Genomic DNA, 19035 nt, shown 5'->3' with positions numbered 1-19035 from the left:
GAAATCATTTGTTCAGTATTTCAAGTAAATAACAATAGGGAAGAATACAATAATGAACAAAAGAGAAATACATGCATAGAAACACCAAACTTGGTATCACAAATATGTAGAAATGCTTATAGTACAACACAGGACGTTTGTTTTAACTCGAGACAACTAAATATCTCGATAACGACGCAACGCACGAAAAAAAAATGTTCTAAGTGAAAAGTTAAAATTAGTAAATGGGACATCTGTCTGTGCTTAACTGATCATCTTCTAACCCCCCCCCCCCCCTGGTTGGGCGGGGTCAACTTTGTATTTTAAAATGGGAACCCCCGTTTTTACTGCACATCTAGAGCCTGCCCCAAAAAAATAGGTATGGTTTACTCAAAGTATTGTTTTCCATTCGTGATAGACGGCGCTGTAATCGACAGCTATCAAGTGTACCTGTTTTGGCAATTCAGAACCGACGCATTTGATTCTACATTTTATTTACGATGTAAATGTAAAACTGGTGGTCTAACGGTTGCTACTTACGTTCAAATGTTACTTTAGTTTTCCACATGTCATTGTTCAGTGAAAGTAATCTAAATAAATAAACGCATGTCAAATATACTGTCTCTGATTGTCAGCCAGTGCTGTGATAATAAATGAACTGGCGTAATGAAACTTGCACTGTTGTAATGTGAAAGACAAGCTGCAGTGTAAAAGAAATCAATTGTCGTAATGAAAAGGGAAGTCTTTCATACTGCAGAAGCTAGCAGTCTGACTGCGAGAATTTTGCACAGTATAAACTGCCTAAATAATTAACTTGGACATGAAACCTAGAGTAATTGGCTTTGCAAAATTTGATCACAAAAACTGCCTCTGAATAACATAAGTTGGCCTGATTGAATAAATTAATAAAAAAATCCAAATATTTAGTCCTTACCTCTTCGCAAATCTGAATAACGCGTTGCAGTACTGCTGTGTCTTGCGCGGCTATGCTAAAGCTGCAAATCACTATATCTGCACAGGTGCATTCATGAGGTGCAATGAATTCTCTGTTAGTTGCCAATCTAAGTATTTTTAGAACACACTTGGTTCCTTTTCCATATAAAAAAAACACGATCAATTAAATATTGTAAGAGAAAGGTAGGTAAAAAATGAAATACGGGCATAAATGACAACACAAATGCTTTTTTTGTATACTGTGAAAAAGTGCTCATGGCTGATTTCAAATTTAATGAACGTCTTAACATCCAAATAATACACTTTCCTATCTCTCAGATCTCGAAACTCTCAGCACAATAACCAAGTTAGTCCGATGGAGCATCAATAGTGAAACAAAGGAACATCATTATAATATTTACCCCTGATATTCCACTTCTGGTATACACTTAATTCTATTAAACTTCCTCCTTCACAAATCATTTTCCGTTACAATTTTCATACAATCATTTTCATTGAACAAAATGATAAATTGAGACATTAATTTTGAATCACAATATTGCCAGAGCTTCTTCACTTGCGTAACTCTAACATAGCAGAACTTCGACAGCTCTCACTACCAAAACTAAACATTCTCTGCCCCACTGCACCCTCGTGCAGCTCAAAGGTACTACTTTACTTCCGCGACACAGCTTACAACTTCGCTGCTCACTCACGATCAATTCAGATACCAAAAATTCATATACCAAACTTATACATGACACCTGTCAACAGTAAAAATAATGAGGCTCGAAATTGACATTCCTGGCAAATAATCTTCTTGTATGTAGTTCTCTGTTCGCTACAGGCTTCATTGTGGTGAGTCCCGAAACCGTCGGTATGCTTAATTCCGGTTGCCGCGCTCGTCCCCGTCATCAGGGTGTTGATTTCAGTGTGTTTCTACCCAACCGCGGAAACTTCTGCGCTGGCCGCTACGCGGCTACTGGCGGAATATAAAACCACAGCCATCACAATAAAGTAAAATGTCCATTAAGTGATATGATTAACGCACCTGCCATGGATGCACAAGTATCGTGTAAACACTCACAAGCCCGTCCCATCGCTCTGCGGCCCACTACGTGGCAGCTCCACTGCCGCGAACGTCTCGGCACCACCCCTCTCTGGAGCCTGATTTGCTATCTTTTTGGGCACAGCTGACGTAATGGACGTTGAATCTGTTGCAGAGAACACCGAAACAATTTTAATTAACGGCCAGGCGGCAAGAAAGTTGGACGCCGCTATTGCTCTTTATGCAGAACGTTTTGCTGATAGGCCGTGATCCTGTGCAACTGTTCATCGTTTTGTGCAACCGTTAACTACCGAGAAAAGTCTGACGCCTAAAAACCGAACTCGCAGAGCAACTGTAGAGGGAAACATCAATAATGAAATTGCAGTTCTGGCTGTGGTGCCTCAAATCCACATGCAAGTACCCGAGAAATATAAGCAGTCTTGAATTGCTCACGCAAGTGTTTTGGCGATCTTACGCCATCACAAATGCGATCGTTACCTAATCTCCATACGTCAAGAACCCTTTCGAAAAGATTTTCAGAACCAAATGCAATTAGGCATTCAAACAAATAGAGAGATAACTGCATTTCTTTGTCGTGTAATGTTCTCTGAGGCAGCAACCAACGAACCACGTTGAAGTTAATTGGCGTAACATGCGTTATTGGAGGGGGGGGGGGGGGGTTACATTCACTACACGTTAACAGACCGAGGAGGCTGAGGAGCAACACTTACTGTCAAAAGTACGATCGTATGGGGTATCAACTGAAATTTGTGACTGGATTGAGAACTTTTAATAGGCAGCACACAGCAAGTTATCTTGGATGGAGAGGCATCGTCAGATATAGAAGTAACTTCGGGTGTGCCCTAGGGAAGTACGTTACAAACCTCCCGTGTTCGTGTTGTATATTAATGACCAGACAAAATTAGTGGTAAAATCGCGATTTTTGGAAATGATGCAGTTATCTATAAAGATAGTGCTATCTAAAGGAAGCTGCATAAGTATTCAGTCAGATATTGATAAGATTTCAAAGTGCTGCAGAGACTGTGAGAGAGGGCAAGTTCCTCTCTCACCTATTTTTCGTGTAACGAAAATTATTAAAGATTTCATTGTAACCTGACACACCTTGAACAAAACTCTAGAAAGTTAACGGCCTGAGCAGACAATGATACAGCCTCGTAGGGCTCTAAAATCATGAGGTATTTCTATGGTTCTTACCTCGTAGAAACGGCATGTTGGGAGCTGTAAGCGATTGGCAGCGAGCTCATCCCTCAGTAAATCGTGTCAGACAGGCTCACAGCCATACAGGACAGTCACAGAGCCCCTCGTTGAAAGAGGTCTCCAGCAGAACAATGCCACGATACCTGCATTGGCGCCAGCTGAAGGCTGGTCTGGGGGCAATGGACTGAAGGGACGCATCTACACAGTGGAGACATAAACTGGGCATTGTGTGCAGAGCCATGTGTAATAAAAATTCACAAGTTTTCTTGTTCGCCAATACTGCAAATAGGCCTGTGACCCACATTCATCAGCTGCCTCAGTTGTATAAGAAACTCCAGCGTCTGAGAAACGCTTAGAGATAGAATCTTTACTACACCTCATAGCTAGGACTAACAAGCTTCAAGGCACAGGTGTTGTAGATAAAGATGTTCAAAACTGTATCTGCTTGTTGCCGTGGGAAGCGACACAACTTTGGAGAAAAACATCTTCCCCCTCCATGAAAATTTAGAAAAGGCAGTAACTGGCAGTTTCTTTTTTTCCAGAGCTGCAGGTTTGTTAACTCTTGCCCTGGATCGACATGAGTTTGTGCTGTCCTGTGGGAGGGGAGATTTAGCGCCTCTAGAACCCTATGAGTGGCTTATGACGGCGTGAAGGCGGTGCACTTTTTGGGAAAACGTAATTTTTTTTCTTGAGAGGTGCAAAGCATTTGGGTGCTGGACTTTGGTTTGGTAAGAGGACTTCTGATCGATGCTCTGGCATCCGTGGTAGTTACTTGGGACCTGTCCTGAGACTGACTTCACTTGCGAGTAGTTTACACTGGGGAGCCTGTGGTGAAGTTCTTACTGTACCGACAGTGTGACTTCAAACGTCTCAGACTACTCGTTTGCTCAGGGCACACTAATTCGTTCTTGGTTTACCAGTCTTGGCGTTTGGTATCCTTGTGCGCTCTGCCATATAAGTGAGTCAAATTGGTCCTTGGTACAACCAGTGAATTGGTGTGTCACACACTGAAATTAATTTGCTCTCAGCTGCACCTATGTAGAGAAACTTCAGCAGGTTTGATCAATCAAAGTCTGCTCAGCGTTAAATAAATTCAGACTGCGTTATCCGCATTTTAAGGCCAGGGTACTTGACTCACTCCATTAGTTAAACTGTCTCTGCCACGCAGGATCCCTGTCCAGTGTAGTCTTAAATCACCTGTTTAGTTGTTTACAGTAGTCAATCAATACCTTATTTAGCATAATTTATGTCTGTTTTTAGAAAAAAATAAATGTTGTTAGAACACTAAAATTATACCAACATTCTCAATCATTTATATAGTTCCCACCGGGTTACCTTTCATTGTGGTGTCCCATGCTAGGATGTTGGATTGATGGCACCTTCTGTGACCGTCAGATCCTGTTGCCTAGCGTAGTGATTCAGTTTGACGTCCCTTGCGCAGAATTTTGAATTCATGGCACCTTCTGTGACCGACAGATGGTAGAAAGTGTTTCCCATGTTTAATGTGGTACGCTGGGGAGTGTAGATTCGCGTTGCTGACGCCTAGACATAGTACTAATTTTTAATTATTGTATGTGCGTATTTTCATGTGGTGGTTGTGACTTCTGTGTCGCTGAACGGTGTGGCCGAGCGGTTATAGGCGCTTGAGTCTGGAACCGCGCGACCGCTACGGTCGCAGGTTCGAATCCTGCCTGGGGCATGGATGTGTGTGATGTCCTTAGGTTAGTTAGGTTTAGGTAGTTCTAAGTTCTAGGGGACTGATGACCTCAGATGTTAAGTCCCATAGTGCTAAGACCAATTTGAACCATTTCTGTGTCACTTCATTGTTTAATGCTACTTGATTGCAAATTTTTTTTTATTATTCATATGACTGGTTTCGGTTCATGAAACCGGTCATATGAATAATAAAAAAAAATTGCAATCAAAACGGATTTTAAGTAACATTATAAAATCACTGATTGCTGTTATCCCATAAGACATTATGTCTGTTTTTGCAAACTTCATTGTTTGTTTCTGGTGGCAAACGGTGTTGTGCTGATAATTTTGTGGCCGGCCGGTGTGGCCGTGCGGTTAAAGGCGCTTCAGTTTGGAACCGCGTGACCGCTACGGTCGCAGGTTCGAATCCTGCCTCGGGCATGGATGTGTGTGATGTCCTTAGGTTAGTTAGGTTTAATTAGTTCTAAGTTCTAGGCGACTGATGACCTCAGACGTTGAGTCGCATTGTGCTCAGAGCCATTTGAACCATTTTTTTTTTATGAGTTTGGATGGATTGAGATTTTTGTTTGTTAGCATAGACAAGTGTGCTGTTATTTGAATTCGTTGTCAGGAACTAGGAATCAGTAGCTCACGGGAGCGTAATTTAGAGTAGAATTGGTGTGACATAGGAATGTGTAGTGTTTAAATTCGTTTGGATCAGAATTAGAGTGCATGCTTACAAGAAGCAAGGCACGTTTGGTACGGAGTAGCGGAAGTAATTGTGTTTTGTTAACCATTTATCCGCGTCAGATTAACAGCGGTGACCAGCCAGATATTACACAGGACTCTCAGATAAATGCGGTTGCAGACCGGGCAGAAATGTCGAACATAGAACCTGGAGGGTATGACGACATGTCTCAGTCAGGTGACGAAAGTGAACGGGAGACCGAAGCAGAACGAAGCGTAGGCGCTACTGGTACGAGAAGCACCATCAGTATTACTGGCAGACCAGAATCACGAACGAAACGTCACAAAATGATGGTATCTCGTACATCTAGTCCTGGAGGTGTTAGCAGTGGATCTCAGTATGAGGCTCTCATGCAATTCATGCAAGAGGCAGAGAAAAAGAGACTGGAGGAAGAGGAGGAAAGACATAATTTAGTCATAAGAACGGTCACAGACGGTATAGATGGAATCAAGGAAGAGATCGCAGGAATCCAAAAAGAGCTGAAGAATGTCAAGAAAACAACAGCAGAAATGCGTGAGGTCGCGGTCCAGGCGAAGCGCGATGCCCAAACAGCGCGTTTGGTAGAGCAAGTAGCACGAAAGGACCCATCTGTGGCCGAAGAAGAAGTTAAACTGGCAAGAACTGAGGTGTGTAAGGAAAAAAAAGCCACTTGCAACTCTCCAAAAGCAAGGCAAAAAAACAGTTTAAGAAAAGGCTAAGGACGTTCAGCAGGCACATGAGCGGGTCGCGCAATTACAAACAATCTCGTCCGGTAGAGTGTCATCGAGAGCATCACAGAAGTGAAGAAAATGTTTTGCGACTCTCCGAACCGCTATATGAGGACACACCCCCTGCACATGGGCGAATAAAGCAAGAATATGATCCTGCCACGGCGAAATGCGTAATGGAACACGCTCCGTCAGTAAGACGCAACATGTCAGAGACCGAGCCGGAAAACAATTAACAAGTCTGAAAACGTCAGAAACGTTATTATGTGCATCTGAGAACACGAGGGAATACCATAACAGTGCACCAGGATCGTTTTGGCATGGATACATGGAGTCACGCGCTGCAGACGAGACGAAAAATTCGTACGGCGGACACGTCGAAACTTTCGCCCATAACTTTTCTTAACCATCCAGAATTTTTAAATCTACAAGGAGGCAAACAACGCATTACATCCAAAAACCTGGTTGGCACAGTACGATCGCGTGCTACCAGAACCTTGGCCATTGGAGTAGAAGCTCCAGTCTATCTGAGGTTTCTTAGAAGGTCGATTACAGAACATATGCGCGGAGTTACGGAGAGTTGTCGCTCCTACCAAGGATTTAAGGACGCATTCCTTAGCACATAGTGGTCTCAAGACACACAGGAAAGGATAAAACAGGAGATCATGTCAGGAAAGCAGTTAGAAGCGTCAGGATTCTGCAGTCCTGTCAAATTTTTCGAATCCCTTGTCAAGAAGAACCGATTCTTGGATCAACCGTACAGTCCCAACGAAATTATAAGGCAGCGCTACATTAACTTACCTTTACGTTACCAGCAACTGCTCATCGGTAGATGCAGCGGCTCAATCGAAGCGCTGTGTGAACTTGAGTACGTGAATGAAATTCACGGCTCGCGGGAAAGAAGCAGAAATAATGAGCTTAACTGGCCAGATTCGCCAGAGAGGAATGACGATCGAAGAAATGAGGGAAAAAAAATCGGTCGAATCGAAACCAAAATTAAAACTCCAGTGGGAATAACCAGCCATCATGGGAAAACAGAAGATAAGGAAATTATAACAACTACAGACGAAACGGAAACTGGAGAGACCAACAGAAATCGAACAAGGGCCAACAGGATTCTAGGGGCCAACAGCAACGCAGTAGCAGGACATAAAACGGTCAAGGCCAATGGAATGACCAACCTAGCGAATAGGTGGAATTGAGGTCACCTAACCCATCGCAGGGGTCACGCAGAGAAAATTCAAACAGGAATTTATACACAGCTGCTGCGGGCTCAGCCCAAATCAATGCCATAAAAACTATTGGAACGAGCAGTATTAACCTGTTAAAAGTAGGAAGATACAAGAGAACTGACACGGGAGGAGAAGGTGCAGTATGTAAATAGCCTCCATGGATGAAATGTTTAAAGTAAGTTAAAGTTGATATTGTGTTGCTTAGCGTAATTTTCCATTTGTTCTATTTCCGTGTTATTTTGTTTGTTTGTCATTTTCATTAGTTTTCAGAATGAGTCCTTGTTGAATGTGGTCAAATAAGTTGCGTATTTGTGACATCACAACATTCACTGGCAGGTGGCAGACTGAATTAAAATTCCGTTGCAAGTTATATGTCATCAACAATTGGCATTTTTGTGGCATACCAAACCAGGCACGTTGCAGTACTGAGTACTCCAAACAACTGAGTAGCTACTGCTACTATTTCTTTGGACCTCACAATTGTCCGATTTCCGCTCGCAGGAGAGCAAGGAGATCTGTCTTTAACTGACCACAATTGAGCATCGCACTCTGTCGTATCATTCTCCTAGAAGAGCCTTCACAAGTATCACCATGGCCAATGAAATTGTTTCTGTACACTGCCAAAGAGCCGTATGTGCGGCACTTTTTGTTTTTCGTGGTGTCAAGACGGTAAATCGTGCCATAGAGCATGTGCGTCTCGATCTTCGGATGTGTTTCGTATGGTGGTATCGGTCCACGCTTTCGGCGTGTGTCGACGCTAAGACAGTGTGTTATGAGCCATCGCCTGTCGTGTAGTGTTGCCTGTCTCGTGGTGGAATTTTGCCAGCGCCATGTGAGCGCCGTCGGCGAAATATTGTATATGTGGAATTAGCACACAGTAGAGTGGGGAACGTTAGACCCGGAAATAGGAAGCAGAATCGAAATAATGGACCATGGATGAGACTTATATTATAAAAAAGAATGCAGTATGCTTTTGTTTCATTTCAGCAACAGCCATCCTGCCATAGGAGACAGGAGGCATCCATGTACTATGTAAAATTATGTGTACATAATCATAAACGCCACTACAAATATTTCAGGCAAATCACCACTTGAGTAGACGCACTTCCTGACCACTTCAGCGTCAGCATACAACACCGCCAGACATCGAAAAATAAAAGAAGAGTGTACAAGGAATAGAATGCACGAAATTTCGGTTTGGTAGTATTAGCAAAGGCATGGAGTAGTAGAATAAGTATTTTGTAATGGAGGAAGTCTTCACGTTTTGTGGGCGCATAGAGGTAGCACCACCCTTAATTAGTGTGCATGACAAAAGTAAAACTAACCGAAAACTAACAAAAACACGTGCACACACAAACAAAGACACCTCACACCACATAATATATGTCCACGCAACATTAACAATACCCTGCAGTCATTTAGTATATTTTTGGATTTGCGTCCTTAGTAATAAAATAAATAAATACGAGGGCGGTTCAGAAAATAACCTCCGATCGGTCACAGTGCGGGTTGTGGGGGGAATAGCGACGCCATCTGTGCGTTCACGCACTCAACAGGTCAGTCGGCATCAAGCCGTGGTCGAGTGAACGTCGTACCTGCGCTAGTTTAGTTTTTGTGGCAGTTTGAAATGTGTGCTGCAATAGAAAACCCCGCCAAATGTGAAGTGCGTGCTGTCATAAGGTTTTTTACAGCCAAAGGATATTCTGCAGCAGCTATTCATCGTGAGCTTTGTGCCGTGTACGGACCAAGAGTTATGAGTGAAGAAGTTGTCCGTGAATGGGTACGTTTATTTAAAAGTGGACGAGAAAACGTTCATGATGAAGAGAGGAGTGGTAGACCATCATTGGTGACTGACGAACTCGTTCAGACAGTTGATGCAAAAGTTCGTGAAAATCGACGTTTCTCAATGTCGGAGTTGTCTACTGGTTTTCCACAGATTTCTAAGACTCTCTTGTACGAGATAGTGACAGCAAGATTGGGTTACCGTAAGTTCTGGGTGCCCAAAATTCTTACCGACCACCACAAAACTCAAAGAATGGCCTCTGCATTAGACTTTCTGTCACGTTATGAGGACGAAGGAGAACCATTGTTAAACAGAATCGTGACCGGTGACGAAACCTGGATTAAGTACGCGAACCCTGAGACAAAAGAACAATCAAAGATGTGGGCACATTCAAATTCGCCTACCAAACCAAGAAAAGCCTCGCAAGATTTTTCTGCCAGAAAACTGATGGCAACGGTGTTTTGGGATGCCAAAGGGGTGTTGTTGGTTGAATTCATGGAACGTGGTACGACCATTAATCAAGACGTGTACTGTGAAACAATAAAAAAGTTACGACGGGCTATACAGAACAACCGCCGTGGTATGCTGACTTCCGGTATCGTTTTTTTGCACGATAACGCCCGTCCTCACTCTGCTCGCAGAACAACGGCCCTTCTTGAGTCCTTCAAGTGGGACGTTATCAATCATTCACCTTACAGCCCAGACCTGGCGCCAAGTGATTATCACCTCTTCATGCATTTGAAGAAATGGCTCGGGTCACAGCGGTTTGATGACGACGAAGAGCTCAAAGATGCGGTCACAGGCTGGCTCCAGGCACAAGCGGGTGATTTTCATGCAGAAGGAATTTCAAAGCTTGTGAAGAGATACGATAAGTGCCTCAATCGCTATGGAGACTATGTAGAAAAATAGTGCAAAGATGTAGTTGTAAGATGTATATATTAAAATATTTTTATTTAACTTGGTGTATTTTTTTTTAAATCAACCGGAGGTTACTTTCTGAACAGCCCTCGTAAATATATGAAGGAAAAAATTTTTTTGCTCATCATTATTTTTTTCTGTAAATTGATTATATCGATGAGACTATGACACTTAACCACACTTTAGGATTGTGGTGGCTCCAGAACCAACATGGCAGACTGGACATGATGGCCCACACCAGCCAGAAAAGGGCGAGTGCAGCAGGGAGCCGTAATGAGTCAGCTGTGGCAGGTCAGGTGAGGGGGGCCAGACCACCTGCTGCAACAGAACCAACCCGCCAGCTAATGCGCCTACATCATGCAACCCTAGTGGAGGTGGCACGTCTCAAGCCAGAACAGACAGTGGGACACCATCATACGCTGACAACAACAACCTAGCAGCCAACGACACAACAGGCCATTAATCGAGGGACAGGCAAGTTGCGTGGCACCACAGTCGACGTGCGTGCTGAGCCTAACTGACTCAGCAGGGTGCCGAGAGCGACGTGTCCCGTCGACAAAAGGCGAGCTAATCCAATATCCAACATCGGCAGGTGCGTGTTCCAATGCAGAGGGGAACAGGAGGAGTAGAGCTGTACCACATCCCTCTAATGCTGAATGTATTTCTATGCCAGGGGGCGGGTTGCACATCAAATGGAACGCTGTCATGCCAGTACCTGATGGCTGATTGCGGCCTGACCAGGATGACGCAAAGGGTCCAGCTGCAGTCCAGATACCAGATGCTACCAGAGAGGAGAGGGAGCGCCAGAGACGTCTGCCGCCACTTCTGCCACGTTATACGCTGAGTGAGAGGCCATTCCACTCTGGTGCAGATTTCTGTTCTTCAGTACTACCAGTTACAGTTTGTGTGTGTTCACAAGTACTATGTTCTCAATTCATGTGACATCAGTAATTGTACAATTTGTCTCCCCAGGGACTCTTGTGGAGGGAGTGATAGGATACCTTTCCGTAATATCATTATGTAATATCTTCTTGCGTTTCTGTATGTATCAATTGAACTGTTTTGATTGTGAGGTATTTGTTTTTCTGCACACTTATTAATGCTCTCGACACTGATTATGTGCCTGTGTATGTTTTCATGTTATAGAAAATAATGCACAAATTTACACAACTTAGGTACTAAGATAAAACAGATTACATATGTGATTTCCTTGTTCATTGAGAATTTAAGAATGTATGCGTTTTATCATTGAGACCAAATGAGTGATAGAGGAGAGGCAAATCAGCGAGCAGAGAACAGTTCATACTCCGGAACATCATAAATAATTTGGGACATTAGACATCTCTGACCTCAGGATACGGTGTGATTGGGTACATTTCTTTGTTGCAAGGCCTTTTCACTGCCTATCAAATGTTTCAACAGAACTCAGTGATGTTGCAATTGCCCCTGGGTCTAACGTAATTCATACTACTGACAGCAATGTTTTCATGTACTCTTGTTGGCTTGCAAATTCATGTGAGTTAATGACCCCTGGAATGAATGAGGTCAAGGTAGGATGTGTTTTAACCATGGTCAATCCTGATTGGCAGATTTACGTTTTTCACATATGTATCGGTTACCAGGATGAGATTATCCTACAATTTTCAAAGATTTCCTCTGGTGCAGGTGACACACTAAACAATATTGAAGTGAGACTCTATCCATGTAGAAAGGAATGACAGGTAGAGGGCAGTGAGGGAGGAAAAATTACTCTTTCGCCTATTTTCCGCATACAGAAAATTAATAAAAATTTTGTTACAGCCTGACACACCTTGAGCGAGACTCTAGAAAGTTAATGGCCTGAGCAGACATTGATGGAGCCTGCTAGGGCGCTAAAAGCATGAGGTAGTTTTATGATTCTTAGCTCGTAGAAACGGCATGTTGGGAGCTGAAATCAATTGGCAGCGAGTCCATCCCTAAGTAAATCTTGTAAGATAGGTGCACAGCCATACAGGGCAGACAGGGCAGTTCCTCATCGAGACAGGTCTCCAGCAGAACAATGCCATGCTACCTGCTGTGGCACTAGCAGAAGACCTGGGCTGGGGCGACAGTCTAAGGGAATGCATCTACACAGTGGAGTCATAAACCAGGCATTGTGTGCACAGCCATGCGGAATAAAAATTCTCCTGTTTTTGTGTTTTCTGATAGTGCAAATAGGCCCGTAACCACTTCCATTGGCTGCCTCAGTTGTATAAGAACACTCTGGCGTTTGAGAAACAATGAGATATAGAATCTTTATTACACTGCATAGCTAGAACTAACAAGCTCAAAGGCACAGACGATTTACATAAAGATCTTTGAGATTGCATCTGTTAGCTTGTTGCCGTGGGAAGCGACATGACTTTGGAGAAAATCAGCTCTCCCCTCTGCTAGAAAAAAGCCAGTATTTGGCAGTTTCTTTTTTTTTCAGAAATGTAGGTTTCTTAACACTTGTCTGGTTTGACATGCGTTTGTACTGTCATCTGAGAGGGGATCTTTAGTGCGTCTACAGCTCTGTGATTGGCTCAAGATGGTGTGAAGGCGATATTGTTTGTGCACTTTGGGGAAAAACGGATTTTTTTCCTGGAATGCTGCGAAGCACTCAAGTGCAGGACTTGGATCTGGTAGGCACTTCTGGTCGAGTCTCTGGCATATGTGGTTGGTAATTGGGACCTATCCTGAGACTGACTCCAATAGCGAGTAGTTTAGACTGGGGAGCCTGTGGTGAAGTTCTTAGTGTACCAACAGTGTGACTTCAAACGTCTCAGATTGCTCGTTTGCCGAGGGCACACTTATTCATTTTTGGTATCCTTGTGCGCTCTGCCATATAAGTGAGATAGATTGGTCCTGGGTACGACCAGCGAATGGGTGTGTCACACACTGAAATCTACCGTGATTTCAGGGCGCTCGTGGAGAGTAAATTGCGGTCCGTCTGCCTCATCGCTAGATCGTGAGATTTCTGCATTTCTTTCGTGGCTGCGATCGAATCACAGGTGCCACTCCGTGTCTCACTCCTACGCACACATCACGCCAGCTGCAAGCTACATCGCAAGACGAAGCAAACGTACTGCTGCTCCGTCATTGTCAGGGCGTACAGATCTCAATCGCCACTTGCTCTCAGCTGCACCTATATAGAGAAACTTCAGTAGATTTGATCAGACAAAGTCTGCTCAGCGTCAGATCAATTCAGACTGCGTTATCCACATTTTTAGGGCCATAGTACCTGACTCTCTCCACTAGTTAAACTGTCTCTACCACGCAGGATACTTGTCCAGTGTAGTCTTAAATAACCCGTTAGTTGTTTACAGTATTCAATCAATAACTTGTTTAGCATAATTTATGTCTGTTTTTAGAAAAAATGAATGTTGTTAGAACCCTAAAATTATGCCAACATTCTCAATCATTTATTTAGTCCCACTAGAGTTACTTTTCTAGATCATAGGTGATGATGATGATGATATTTTCTTTGTGGGGCACTCATCTACGCGGTTGTCAGCGCGCATAAAAATTCCCAACCTTTGCTAAGTCCAATCTCACCACTTTCATGAATGATGATGAAACGATGAGGACAACACAAACACCCAGTCATCTCGATGCAGGTGAATGTCCCAGACCCACCTAAGATTATAGATAGGAATGGTGTTAGTTTGGTTTGCACTGCCATTCTGTAGTAATAAATGTAAAGATTTATGTGAGAATACTGATGTTGTTAAAGGTAATATGAAGGCAGAGATCTGAATGAATGTGTTTGTCGTCAATCACAGATATTTTCAATCATTCTGGACGCAGTGAGAAACATTTGTCAACTGTTGCAATAGAACAGCTTTACGTATACTCAGACTAATTGATTTATTGTAGCTATAGTAATGGAGAAACTAGTATTATATGCTTTTTCCATAACGTGAGTGACTTAGATCATGTAGAGGACATAGTCATGATGTGGTTCAGATGGTGCCTTGTAGTAACGCTAATAAATGCACTGTCATGATGTTACTGTAAGATGAGAGTTTATTGCTTTTGAGAAAGCTTTGAAGCACTGTAACTTGTGAGATATTTAGAATGTATTAGGGCTTTATGATGATATTTTATGTGAGCAAAAATAAATGTGGTGATAAATGGAGTTTAGGAAGCTGTAGTTAAGGACTTTGCGCCATGTACGGTAGTAAATCATGTTTATCAAATAATGTAGTGTCAAATAATCGGAAATTATTCATAATGAAAGAAAAGGAACAATGAAAATGGTTGATGAGAGGTACAGTAAATCTAATTTAGTAAACCTGAATGTTCAGAGACATGTAGAGTAATATTAATTTCATCTGAGTATCATACAAAAACATGCATTACAGTGACATAGGCAGAGTATGTCACTGAAGCAAAGAAAAAAACAACTTTAGTAGGCAAAATTGTAATGCACTATAAGTTAATATTAGAAATGTGGCGTCACTATTATTTAACATGTGAAATATATTGCTTAAAAATGGAAGACGGTTTCTACTATGGAGCTAGAATTTCGAAGTTTCGTGATTCATTTTTTATTTTATTTGAAGTCATTTCATTACAGCTGTTAAATTTAATCTTTGCAAATAATACGAAAAATTTTATTTATAAGTAACTTATTTGTCAAGCAAAATAATTTATTTGATAAATCTATTATATCTGTATTTCATGGCTAAAAGTTGGAAGTTGTAGATGTGAGAAAGTGAGATGTGAAATTTGGCTTTGTTTCATGCAGTTGTTTCGTTGTGTCTGTAATTGTTTATTTGAAGCATAATCGTTTGGAAAATGTGGAACAGACGAATCAGCAGCGAGCGCAAGCGTCAGTGACTTTCATTATTAGTATTAAAACTCAACAGTAGACGGGTGTACCGTGAATATCAGAAATCCGACAAAACATCAAATCTACGACATCGCTGCGGCCGGAAAAAGATCCTGAAAAAATGGGGCCGATGACGATGAAAATCGTTCATCGTGACAGAAGTACTACCATTCCGAAGGTTGCTGCAGATTTCAGTGCTGGGCCATCAATACGTGTCTGCGTGCGAACCACTCAACGAAACGTCACCCACATGGGCTTTCGGAGCCGAAGGTCCACTCATGTACCCTTGATGAATGCACGCCACAAAACTTTATGCTCGTCGGGCCCGTCAACGCCGACATTGGACTGTTGATAACTGGAAACATGTTGCCTGATCGGAGGAGTCTCATTTCAAATTATATTGAGCGGATGGACGTGTACGGGTATGTATACAACCATGGACCCTACATGTTAGCAGGGGACTGTTGAAGTTGGTGGAGGCTCTGTAATGGTGTGGAGCGTGTGCAGTTGGGACCCCTGACACGTTTAGACACGACTAGGACAGGTGACACCTACGTAAGCATCCTGTCAGATGACCTGCACCCATTCATATCCATTGTCCATTCCGACGGACTTGGGTAATTCCAGCTGGGCAATGCGACACCTCACACGTCCGGGATTGCTACAGAGTGGCTCCAGGAACACTCTTCTGAGTTTAAACACTTCCGCTGGCCGCCAAACTCCCGAGACATGAAAATTATTGAGCATATCTGGGATGCCATGCAATGTGCTGCTCAGAATAGATCTCCACCTCTTCGTACTCCTACGGATTTATGGACAGCCCTGCAGGCTTCATGGTGTCAGTTCCCTCTAGCACTACTTCAGACATCAGTAGAGTCCATGCCGCGTCGTGGTACCGCACTTCTTCGTGCTCGCGGGGGCTCCACACGATGTTAGTCAGATGTACCAGTCTCTTTGGTTCTTCAGTGCAGCGGAGTTTGTACGTTGAGCAGGACGCTTACACTTGTCTATGTACAGGAAGACATGGTGAGTGTTTAGAAACGCAAGCAATGAAAGCTTTAAATGAAGAGTTGTCACTCAATTACTTTACTACCCACTTGTAACACGGACAATTTTTACAGCTACTGTTATTGCATCGAAAACTGAGTGTATTCGCTAGTAGTATTTTTTAGAGAAGCTTCATTTTCAGTAGCTAAAAAATATATTTCGTTGACTCTTATACACGAATTTTGTTTGAAATATGTTTTTGTTAAAGTAATGTTACAGTCCGAGCACCAAACGAGAACAGTTCTTCAGCATACAAAGAATGATGTTTTCTGAAAATGTTATGTTTGTTTGGTAGTATTGTAAAAACGTTCTATAAAATAATGCGAGAAGAAAATTGCTTTGTTGATAAATAAAATGAGTTGACCACTTCTTTACACATACTTCACATTTGTTAAGGAAAGCAAAACAAAGCCACATCATTTTCATTCCAAGTAAGTTTCGTCTGAAGTCGCACACCTCTGCAGATCCTACTAAAACTTACGGAAGGAGTTACGATAAGTACCAAACTTTTTACTTCACGTCACAATTAACTGATGAAAGCCGACAGTTTCACAACGTCTAGCGTATTAGAAAGCTAAATAGACTTAGATCACAGTAATGATAAAATAGTGAATTCACAGCTAACTTTATGATTAAATAATTTAATGAAAATCAGATTCTCGCAAGCATAAATTCAGTTTTCTTCTAGCACAGTAATAACGCTTACAATTTCATTATAATGGTAAATCTAAGAAACTACAAGAAGGTTAATTTAAACCGCATATAAATCTCAGCAATAATTGGTAAAATCTCATAGAAATGAACACAATATGACGACTGAACAATTTTTTTCCAAAGCAAGATTCGTCTTTCACTCTCTTAGGGTAAATAACAAACAATCTGCTGTCATTAAAAACACGTGCCGTCGACAATTAGATAATCACTTCCGATTTATTGAAAGTTTCTCTTGCGGTGTTTTACTTTTTAAGTCATTTTTAAATGTGGTGACATCATTGAGATGTAGCTGTTCAGAAACAGATCGTCCAGAAAACATATTTGTTAAAGTGGGGAAAACGTCATCCATACATCATATTGGTTACGATAAGCAAAAGATCGCCTATGATAAATTATATTACGTGTACAAAAGCTATAGTTGTCAAACTTACAGTACGAAGATTGGTGAAGGATGCACTGTCTATTATGAGAATAACATCATCCAATAACTTTTTGTGAAACGTCACGCACTTTGAGTTTCTACGAAACATGCACCAGATTTGTCTGTGTGACATTTCTAGGTGTTTCCTTAATGGAAACGGATTCAGTTGCTCCTTCCCTTCAGAGTTATTGCCCGTGATGTAACAGGTATGAAGTGGAACGCACTACATTACTTCATTGCTGCGTCATTAACTTAGGTACAAGATCAAGCTCTCTTTAACTTTCAGCCTGAACCTGTCTTCGTTGAATCTTTATTGTCACAGTCAGCATGTCCGACAGTGATGTTTTCCATGTCGTCGTTGATCTCTGCAAAGGTCTTTCCTCTTGTTTCGGGCAGCAGCTTGTACATGTACACTGCACAGACAAAGCACATGAAAGAGAACGCCCAGAAAGAGTAGTAAGCGCCCAGGCCGTCCGACACCACTTGGAACAGCTTCTTCAGGACAAAGCCATAGAGAGCTATTGTTGTGCTGTATAACGTCAGGCAAATGGCCTTAACGGACACGTGGAACACCTCTCCTGTGAGCAGGGATCCAATTGGCGCTGACGCACCACTGCTGCATAGCTGAAACATATTAAGTTCTTTTTAGTATAATGTTACAGTTCAGATGTAAAGAACTTTTATATCCCTTGACAACTAAATATTCCGCAAAATATAAATTACAGGAACTATTGGCGATTCATAGGTGAATATGATGAGTAACTAAATACGAGCATAGATTTTACCAAATGAATTTTGCATTAAACGTTTCTTTTAGTTCTTGGGTCCATGACTGCTACTAACTTTTTTTTAAGAAAATCATTTTTCTATATTTCTTATTCCACTTTAAATAAACACTTTATTTCATTGACACCCTTGGACATACTGAGAGTCGGCAATACTCTCTTAGGATTTAAAGGTTGGCTACAGCGCGCATACACAAGCTCTGGAATCTAAGATATTGTTGACGCGCTTCCCAGCGCACGGATTAATTAGTGGCAGTCTGGAAGCCAGTGTAGGAGCCCGCCTGCTGCGGTGCGCACGTGTGTTGGGCGAGGGGTCGTCGCCGAGCTGCGTACTGCCGTGTCAGCCAACAGCGACACAGCATTTGGTATTGAGTTGATATTTTTTATAATTTGCAGCGCGCTTATTAATGTAAAGAAAAGGGTTTGTGTATGTGCGTAGCAGCAGACGGTAATTTTGATAATGATAGGAGTTGAACTCGTAAGGGAAACCATTGTTAGGCGAAAAGATTAATTATTGATTGTTCTTGATTTCTTTTGTAATTGTCAGGCAATTGTTTCACTGTGTATTTAATTGAGAAGTATTTCAGTCTGTCTCAAGAGTCTGATTAATTTGTAATATTGCTTTAATGCCACTGGAGGCAGATTTACATACGAAGCGATTGTTCAAAGAGCTTCTAGCGTTTTGTTGACTGAATGAGAAAGAATCGCTTTCAGAATATAGTTTTTGAAAAAAGGAATTACTTGTTTGGGTTATCATTTATCGAGTTTAGATTTGACCAAACCCTTTCTCTTGAATTGTATCTAGTTGTAGTTAGCAGTAGCAACCGCAGAAACAGCAGGAGCCGCCATACAGAACATGCATTGCACTCAGCATGGATAATAGGTTTTTATGTTTTTGTTAAATAATGGAATGCAGCAGATCAAGAAGTGGCAGCAGAAAGACCAAGTAAGTTATTTGTTGCACACGGGACCA

At 42.1% G+C, this 19035-nt stretch overlaps 1 protein-coding gene across 1 annotated transcript in view; it reads right to left on the bottom strand.

The window, feature by feature from the left end:
• Window positions 1-1995: 1995 nt before the first annotated feature.
• The window catches only part of LOC126093480 (facilitated trehalose transporter Tret1-2 homolog), a 35112-nt gene continuing 18072 nt past the window's right edge, over window positions 1996-19035 (bottom strand). Inside the window, exons 2-3 of the mRNA XM_049908726.1 lie at window positions 17571-17901; window positions 1996-2126 (exon numbers count right to left, since the gene is read on the bottom strand). Of these exons, the coding sequence (XP_049764683.1) occupies window positions 1996-2126; window positions 17571-17901 (462 nt within the window). The remainder of the gene's footprint in view (window positions 2127-17570; window positions 17902-19035) is intronic.

Source organism: Schistocerca cancellata, chromosome 1 (genome assembly GCF_023864275.1).
Source record: "Schistocerca cancellata isolate TAMUIC-IGC-003103 chromosome 1, iqSchCanc2.1, whole genome shotgun sequence".
Lineage (NCBI taxonomy): Eukaryota > Metazoa > Arthropoda > Insecta > Orthoptera > Acrididae > Schistocerca > Schistocerca cancellata.
The sequence above is the reverse complement of the archived record's forward strand: the minus strand, read 5'-3'. Positions and strand labels throughout refer to the sequence as shown.